The sequence below is a fragment of the Lytechinus pictus genome, chromosome 13, assembly GCF_037042905.1.
Source record: "Lytechinus pictus isolate F3 Inbred chromosome 13, Lp3.0, whole genome shotgun sequence".
In the NCBI taxonomy this organism is placed as follows: Eukaryota; Metazoa; Echinodermata; class Echinoidea; order Temnopleuroida; family Toxopneustidae; genus Lytechinus; species Lytechinus pictus.
The window spans coordinates 25,489,095-25,498,946 of record NC_087257.1 but is presented as its reverse complement, the minus strand read 5'-3'; the positions used below and the strand labels follow the sequence as shown (position 1 = coordinate 25,498,946).

Below are 9,852 nucleotides of genomic sequence, written 5' to 3'. Positions count from 1 at the left end.
ATGCCTCATGGCAATGTTAAGAATCTACCTAATCATTTATTCCACATCATGACCGTTTACCTATGTTAAGAATCATAGTTATTCATCCCACATGGTGACCACTTTTCATTCCTAAATGTAGGAACAATGATGAGTGAATACTTGTAATGAAATGTTTATTGCATGTGTTCTAGTGGAAAAAAAAAAAAAAAGATTAAAGTATATTGTTTTTGTATTTATTCCAAAGGGCCGATGCACAGAAGTGTCAAATCATCATCGACCACCTCCCCCCCCCCCCCCCATACACACAACTTAACGCAGGGGACATGTAGACAACTAAAAGAACACATCAGTTTAATTGTGTTTTCATCATTTCAATAATTTCATTTTATTGTCACTTTATACAGATTACTATTTAAAATCACACAGCATCTCGTAATGCGTAGGTATGGTAGCTTACAAGAAGAAATAAAATAAATCTCATTCTGGCATCAATCATAGTATCGGAAGCATATCACTACAATTCTTCATAATAACATTCTTAATTTACAAATTACCAAGAAGGTGCGAAATCATTGCACTGAAAATAAAAAGCGACACAAAATACAATATTTAACTTAAAAATCAATATGCGCAATCGCATAATAAATAACAATTTACACTAGTCTTATGACAATCTGACTAAATTTTAAGATCATTAAGATATAGGTCATTCTTTTAGTTGGGAGTAAATATGTGATTAATAATCAATACTAAAGTCAAAAATTAAAAGGTATTAAGTAGAATTTTTGGCACATGAGCTAAACCAGAATACTTTAAATTTCAATACTGTCTTTCCAATAGATACTCTACTACGCCTCCATTTTTTAAATTCATTATTTTTAACTATTTCCTAACTTTTGTTTTAAATTCATAGATCATTCTACCATGTAGGGAAACTAGAATTCAAAATTATTATTCTCTTAGAGGTCAGTTTTCAAAAACAAATGCATACAACAAAAATATCAACAACTAAAACCACAAACGATCACAATAATGTGGAGAAAAAGATACTTAAGGCAAAAATGGTATGTATCATCAATCAATGTTGCAAATATACAATCTTTTTGGAAATGGAATGTTGTCAGTTGTTAGTTGCAAAAACTTTCAGTATTGGAACACAACAATGAATCTAGCTTTCCTTTTGGAGCTAGTCTTTTTCTCAGCCTCCATTGTTAAAGGCATTTCTGGTTTTCACGCATGATACCCACAATCGCAAGGAACACGTACATGGATGAAAACGGATGATTTTCACGACGAGTACAAAATATAATTTGTGGTAAAAATAGGTAGTGAGCTCATAAAGATAATTTATAGAGATGTAAATCTTCAGCACAAAGACTCACTGCAGTCCACGTAACCATCACTAAATTCACGATGGCTCATTAATATGGAAAACAAGTGGTAAGAATAACCAAAATTAAAATGTAGGCATTTTACACAGTACAGAACAAATTGCTTTTTCACCTCTAAAAATATATTGATAATTTGATGTAAATAAATAGTCTATTTTACAATGCTACACACAAGTCAAAAGTCTCTAATATTGATGAAGTATTGATATATAGGCCTATATAAGGAAAGCTATTCCTCATGCACATTTTTTTTTCATGTATAATAGGATGCAGTAGTGAATAAGAGAATGTTTCTTTTAAATTCCCTCTGATATTGCATGTAACATAATTGTTCAAACTGAAAATAAAAGTGAGCAAAATTGTGCAGGAACATGCGCTCATGCATGTGTTTACAGTTAAAAGCCAAGACCACTAAAAATGAATTGAATTAAATCAAGAGTAAAAAAAAACAAGTGGAATGCCTCTGGCCGTCTCACCTGCATCACGCGATTCAATAGAGCAGCAATGCTGATTTTGAAAACTACTATAACTCGCACAAGACGTTCAGTGATACTTGGTTACTCTTATTTCAACGTTTTATGAACTAGACCAATACACTTATAGAGATATGATGGCAATTCAACAAATACCCCCAATGTGGCCAAAGTTCTTTGACCTTACATGACCTTTGACCTTGATCATGTGACCTGAAACTCGCACAGGATGTTCAGTGATACTTGATTACTATTATGTCCAAGTTTTATGAACTAGACCAACACACTTTCAAATTTATGGCTGTAATTCAACAAATACCCCAATTTGGCCAAAGTTCATTGACCCTAAATGACCTTTGACCTTGATCATGTGACCTGAAACTTGCACAGGATGTTCAGTAATACTTGATCACTATTATGTCCAAGTTTCATGAATCAGATCCATAAACTTTCAAAGTTATGATGGTAATTCAACAGATACCCCCAATTCGGCCAAAGTTCATTGACCCTAAATGACCTTTGACCTTGGTCATGTGATGTGAAACTCAAGCAGGATGTTCAGTGATACTTGATTAACCTTATGTATAAGTTTCATGAACTAGGTCCATATATTTTCTAAGTTATGATGACATTTCAAAAACTTAACCTTAGGTTAAGATTTTGATGTTGATTCCCCCAACATGGTCTAAGTTCATTGACCCTAAATGACCTTTGACCTTGGTCATGTGACATGAAACTCAGGCAGGATGTTCAGTAATACTTGATTAACCTTATGGCCAAGTTTCATGAACTAGGTCCATATACTTTCTAAGTTATGCTGTCATTTCAAAAACTTAACCTCAGGTTAAGATTTGGTGTTGACGCCGCCGTCGCCGTCGCCGCCGCCGTCGCCGCCGCCGCCGCCGCCGCCGTCGCCGTCGCCGTCGGAAAAGCGGCGCCTATAGTCTCACTCTGCTATGCAGGTGAGACAAAAAGGGTATATATAAAAAATCTCAAGTATGAAATCAATAAAAACCAATTTCTCCCTATAATGTGCATAAGGAATTCTTTTCAAATGCATATCAAATAGGGAATTCCATGCAGTTTAAGTAGAATTAGACCTTCTTCAAGACAGTTTTGGAGCAGAAAGTTAGAACATTTGCAATGTAAAAATGAAAAGTAATATTTTGAAATCTATTAGACCACTTCCTGCTTCTGCTATTTTACAAAATAATGTGTAACTGCTTCATTATTTCTTATCTGATGTTGATAAATCTGTTGATATTATTATTTTTACTATAGTCTACTGATTTAAACTTCATTCATTTTGTGGGATGGACTTGGTCTCTAAACGAATTCAAGCCAAAGAATGGTACCCTGGTTAAAACAGCATCGATATCAAAATGACAAGATAATCTGTGCTTGCCGGAAACCATGTTTGCCGGACGCCATGCCTAAGAATGCCCAATGCACACAGCATGTATCTTGGGGTAGAGCATTATCTCCAATACACAGAAAGATATGTACAGAATACTTGACTGTATGGGGGTATGCATGATTCTAATCTGAATGTTAAACTCACAATTACAAAAATACCCAAAAGTACAATATTTATTTTGAATCCTGGAAAAAATACAAACTGCCTTTCAAGTAAACTGTAAAAATTCATATTTAACCAATCAATACTTGTATCATGAGAAGACAATACCTGCTACCTTTTATGTCCAAGTAATCAAACAGAACATCACTGCAGTTTGGATTTAGTCTGAATTACATAAAGTTGAAACTGAATTTTGTACAGTGCTTGTGAAAATGCCCAATACAGCAACAACAACCCAATTCAGGGTTAAAAACAAATAAAGGAATGTTTCAAGTTTCTTCAATGCACAATATTTGCTCTTGCAACAATTGCTCCCATTCCTATTGGAAGTCAACAAATTATGACATATATAAAACCTAATACTAAAATTAATCTTAATCATAAACCTAATCCTCACAAGATTCTGATCCAAAGCCCGATCACAACCCTAACCCAATTAGGAAAGAAAATATAATAGGAGCAATGGTCGCAAAAATCAGGGTTCCGTTACATAAAGACTTGTTATAATAACAAATGCACAAATTCTGTAACAAATTTACCATCAGCCAATCAGATATAAGGATGTCAGTAGCTTTTAACGGCTATGCCGACTCTGTTATAACAAGTTTTATGAAACAGGCCTCTGATGTTGGTTCATACTTTTGGGGAATGCCACCATTTTATCTACCTACTTAAAAAACACGTCCCACTGGGAATGAACATTACGGTTATACACACAATACATACTCTCATAAATTTCTCCCTGCGATGACCACATAAAATAATAATAAATAAACCGTGATTACTTTCTTACTCCACCACAACAACAAGTTGATTTGAATGAAAATAGACAAATCACACAGACATGACACCAACCATTTTCTTTCCAAGAAAATCGGATGTAAAGCAGAAAAGTTGTGACACCAATCACTTTCTTTACAAGAAAATCAGATGTAAAATAGAAGTTGTGACACCAATCATTTTCTTTACAAGGAAATCAGATGTAAAATGGGAAAGTTGTGACATTCTAAGATTTTGCTTTATTTAAAATAACAGATAAATACATGTATGCACAGAACGGGTCATATACAAATGAGCTGGCCGATGACAGCAGAAACCCTAATTATTTCTTCTTTTTTTTACTGAATATGAATTATTATCAATTATCCTCTTACAATTAAAAATAAGGCTTGGGTGCTCCATGAAGATATAAAATCGCCATTATTGTAATTATGATTCAATCAATTGTTTCATTGCCATCAAATATGCAAAAGCTAAAATATATTTACTTTAATAAAATTCAAAAGAAAAATACAACTGTGTGACGCCAGTGACTCTCTCATTTGCATATCACCTGTCTTGTCCACAAATATATATATATTTTTTTATATATGAAACTTTACATCTGATTTTCATGAAATTTTTCAGTTATGCTGATTCAATTTTACTTTATTAATTCAGACTAACTTGATGCTCAGCGGAGCTTGGCCTACATATACAATAAATAAAAGCTAAATAATAAAACACAACACAAAGGGTACATTATTCTCTAATATAGGATATATGTTGATTAAAAGCAGTTTCATTATGATTGTCCTTGATTTTACTTGATTTTCTTAAATCCATGCTGTATACTTTATGTTTTTATACATTTATTGTCACTTATTGACCTCTACCTGTAATTCTGTTTGCAAGTAACTCGCAAGCCAAACCTTGATATTGATTCCCTTTTGAGTGGCATGACTATCAAAGGCATATTACAATCAATTGTAATTTCATGTAAACAGGCCTTGGAGTGACATAAGTTTTCACAGGTCGGTTTGATTTGGAATGGTGCTTTAGCGCCAACACAACACAGCGATTGAAGTGTAACATTACCGATGACTACACAGTGCCACGTCTCCATTGAGCAAGATCTGACCAATGCGGTGATGTGTTATACACCTGACGCAACTAGGAATTCAAGGGCAACTTTTAACAACACTCAAATCTTTGCGAATCACCCACTGGACTGGGAAGGCATGTTGTACTGACTCAAGAAGAAGAATAAGGTGGTGAAGACCGATTTCAAGCGACAATGTAAATAGATGATCTAAGATTTGTAAACCCTATATAGGTATGAACTGTGACATCACTGCAGACACCACCTATAATTGCCTGATTGGTCAATGATCATGTGACTTTCTCTGGTTATGATTGGATGAGTATTATGTCCTATAACACCAAAAGAATTCACTTTTCATTGGAATCTCACATTTCCTTCCTTTATATCTCATTTTCTTCCTCCTCCAACAAGATGAGGCAAAGTCCTGTTTTGAATTTCACAAAGTTTCTGCGAGTTTTTCCTATGGATAGGTGAGCTGGAGTAGCCAAGCAGAAGATTTAATGTTACCTCTTGACGTAACTGTATCTTGATGTGGAAGAACTCTCCTCTCGCCCTGTACAGTGAAAGAAGATAATGAGAATGAGATTGAGACCGAGACAGATATTGAGAACAAGAGTGACGTTGAGATTGAGAATGTTACCAAGTTCAATATTGAGAATGAAATTGAGATTGAGATTGAGGAGACAGATGAAGAATGCAGACAAAACTGAGACTGAGAGTGGAGCAAAGTCTGATATTAAAATTGAGACTGTGAACCAAGGCAGATTGAGAGTGAGACCGAGATTAAAAATGAAATTTAGATCAAGACCAAGACTTAAAATGAGATTGATAACAAAATTGAGATTGAAATTGAAACTGAGGCTGAGACAGAGATAACATAAAATGCAAAATTTACAGATCATCTCACTCAGATTAGTTTAAAGAATATTGAGTACATTATTTTTTTACCATCAAATAATAATGACATATTCACAACCAAGATCTGTAGCACAAGACAGATGGATTGTATAAGTACACAGTGCAACTGATACTTACCTATTGTTGTTTTCCTTAACCTCTCTTGCAACGCCTCAATCTTTCTGATATAAAAAGACCCGTCTGACTCATTGAGATCCGAGGCATACGTCGCTCCTACTCCTAGTCTACCTGTACTGTGAGTGCCACCAGCAGGAGAGGTGCCTAGATGCGATCCGCTACCAAGTCTGGTAAAATGAAAGAAACATAAGTTCCATGACTATATGATGATGATCACATAATTTGTAACGAAATATATATGTGACAATCCTTATCCAGAGATGCCAACTTTTCAAAATCGAAATTTCGCAGGATTCCATGAATATATCAAATTGAGCATATGTAGAGCTCAAAACTTGCATGCCGGATTCAGGGTTTTTACATTTAGTATTTTAATTAGCAAGCAATTTTCAAAGGGAAGAACACCATTTTTAAGCAAAAGGTGGATTATATTGAATTATTCGTATATTATCTATATATATTATCAATATCTATGCAATATAAAAAAAATAGTGAGTGCATGACATCATCAATTCCCTCATTTGCATATTACCTGGGGGGTTTTTGATATTTTTTTCATGTAAGTGTATTGTGACAATAAGTGAAACTTTAAAATGCTATAACTCTTTGCTTTACATCACTTGAAATTTCAGAGCTTTACTTGTTTGATTTTTCTCTATTAATCTTAATTAACTTGTTGGCAGGGTGGATTTGGTCTTTGATAGAAATAGTTGACAAATATGAGAAGGGAATGTCCAAAAGTGCATAAATTGTGTGCGAGCAATCCAAGAATACCTTGATAGGGGTAATAATATATCTAAGCACTGTTAAAAACAAACCTAATACATTACCTGTGTGAGAGGGGCGAGGTGCTGGTTCTCGTCCTCCCTGGTTGATACCCTCCTGCAGCGCCCCCATGGGCCATGCCGTTAATCATACCATACGCTCCCCTGTCCCTGACTGGTGGGGAATCCCCCAAATACTCCCCTATCCTTGGGGAAGCCCTGAGAGGGGAGGTATAGCGCCCCTGATGAGCCCCAGTAGGGTGCGACTGTGATGGGTTGGTGGTGCTGGTAGTGGGCGAGGCAGTTGAAAGAGGTGCTGCACTGGTCCTGTGGGGTTGGGAAGCACTGGACGGGGCGGTTGCCGACCCCATGAGCTCTCGGGACCCTGACCGGGTCGCACGTCTCCATTTTCTCACGAGGAATTTCAGTCTGAAAAAAGGTAGATTGATGGCTAAATGAGTGGGGTATTTTTTACTGGATTCTCACTAAATTGTGCATGTGTGTATAAGCTAATAATACCCCAAAAAACTCTTTGTTTCACGGAATAAGGCTGTCATGAAATATGTAAAAACATCTAAGCTGTGTGTTGTGTTGTGTAAGAGGGGGAGGGGGAGGTCCCTTCTTTCACTCAATCCTTTCTTCTTTTCCCCCTCCCTCATTTCCCTCACTCTCTAAGACTCTATCATACTATTTGCAGACTTTATATTTCCTTATTTAATCTGCACTCATGCATGTCACATATTTTCCAAGAAATCATAACTATTTTTCTTCATAAAAAGTATCTAGGATTGCAAAACGGTAATAGTTAGACTATATTTGTATAGGATTAGAGAACTTCAATTCTGTACCTTGACACTGCTATTACGACCCTAGCTGCACTCCTGAACCTAGTGAAACCCTTGCCATGCTTTGAAGGCTGGTCTCTGAGGTCTTCAGGTGAAGGGTAAGCCCCCATCTTGGCGATCAGTGAGAGGGTTGCCTGCTCACAGTCCTGGAAGCCACCCAGTAACAGGAGAAGGTACTTCTTCTGGTAGACCAGCGCCTTGCGGAAACTCTCCGCCCTCAGGTACTTCCCGTAGAGACGCTGGATCTGGAGATGATGAAAAAAATTATGAAAATGTCTGATATACTTGAGGCAACCACCCCAGGGTCCTGTAACATCAAGGTTTGTGATGAAATCCAAATATGAAATAACCACTCTGGTTGGTTCCTAGTCAGTGTTTTGAACAAAGTGCACATGCAATAATGATCTTGATTGGTCATTGGAATTTAGCAATTGATTGCAAACCTTTGTTAACCCTAGACTATCATATTCAGAACTAAACATTCAAGATTAGATGTGTAAGTCCACATTGCCAAATTTGAGGACCTTCCTGATATTATATGCCTTTATGGCAAGTTTGCCATTGAATGGTAACTAGCATGGAATCCTTGATTTTGATTGGCTGTTGATCATCGTTACCATGGTAGTTACCATTGGATGGCAAAGTTACCATAATAGCAACTTTAATGCTAATGGGCTCTGTTCATAAAGTAAGAATCAAGAAAAATGAGGGTCAGATGTTCCAACAGTTTTATTCTTAATGCACAATTATATTATCACCACCCTTCTCCATTCCTGTATAGTTAAGATTTCAGTTTTTATTTGTCAAGCATTCAAAACGCATCAATGGATTTATACATTGCAAAATAACAGATCAGTAAGCTTGAACAGGAAACCCACAAAAGCTTTTAAGCCTAATTCTAGTGTGGTTCATTTTCAAGATGCCATCCTCAAAATCCATAGACATCACTCAAACGTTTTCCTCACCTTCTGTTGTTGTTGCTGCTCCGAGGTTTCCCCATTGACATGTTCCCTCCTCAGATTACCCCTCTCAAGGTCAAGCTTGAGCTGGATGATCTGCCTCTCAGCTTCTTGCAGCGAGCTCTGGGTAGCCAGGCACTCCTGTGCCCATGTAGCCCTCTCCTTCGCCAGGAGAGCTTCTGTATTCTTGTCAGTGGATGCTCCTCCTCTTGGAGACTGCATAAGGTTATAGTGACAAGGAGACATATTGATGAGGAACAGCCACACATGTCTACAAAGGTCATCCAAGGGAAACATAAAAAGTGGCCACTGGAGACAGGTGGTCTTTATAACAGGTTCAACTGGGAGAAGATTTTGGTGGCAACTATAGAAAGGTTTTCACTATAATAGACAAGTGGCAGCTAAGAGAGGTTTGACTATACATGTACTTGATTTACTCGGCCAAAAGTTTCTCCCATCCTCTGCTTCTTATTGTGTTTTCAAAAGTTCCCTGGTGATCTAGTAAGTGTTTAGAATATATCTAGAGAGGAACGATTTACCCAACCTATTAAAAACAAATCTCAAGCAAGAAGCAATCCACAAGTACTTGACTAACCAAACCAAATACTAGGCAACGCCTCTCTCTCCATAAGGAGTTGCACAGTATCCTGGCAGTAATCAAGAAACTTTAAAAGACTAGGAGAGAGAGCAACATACCTGCAGTCTCTGGGCCTCCCTCTGCCGGAACTGCCAAATCTCCTCTTCGAGCTTAGACAGCGCCCCCCTGAGTTCTGATTTCTCTGTGCTGAGCTGTGACACGTAGCTGCTCATCTCTGCGTTCTGCTCCAGAAGTCGCTCGTTGATCCTGGATGCCGTTGATGTCACAAGTGGTGGCTGGGACTAGACAAATGAAAATCACATAAGGATTTTTGTTGTCATATAAAAAGGGAGGGGGAGGCTGAATACATGGGTTTTTTTTAA

General features: G+C 37.0%; 1 protein-coding gene across 1 annotated transcript in view; it reads right to left on the bottom strand.

Annotated features, from left to right (window-relative positions):
• Positions 1-332: 332 nt before the first annotated feature.
• Positions 333-9,852, bottom strand: part of LOC129275229 (pericentrin-like) — a 62,298-nt gene continuing 52,778 nt past the window's right edge. The window contains exons 38-45 of the mRNA XM_064108233.1: positions 9,589-9,771; positions 8,899-9,108; positions 7,937-8,178; positions 7,155-7,517; positions 6,325-6,491; positions 4,408-5,842; positions 2,816-4,357; positions 333-1,836 (exon numbers count right to left, since the gene is read on the bottom strand). Of these exons, the coding sequence (XP_063964303.1) occupies positions 5,793-5,842; positions 6,325-6,491; positions 7,155-7,517; positions 7,937-8,178; positions 8,899-9,108; positions 9,589-9,771 (1,215 nt within the window). The 3' untranslated portion in view covers positions 333-1,836; positions 2,816-4,357; positions 4,408-5,792. The remainder of the gene's footprint in view (positions 1,837-2,815; positions 4,358-4,407; positions 5,843-6,324; positions 6,492-7,154; positions 7,518-7,936; positions 8,179-8,898; positions 9,109-9,588; positions 9,772-9,852) is intronic.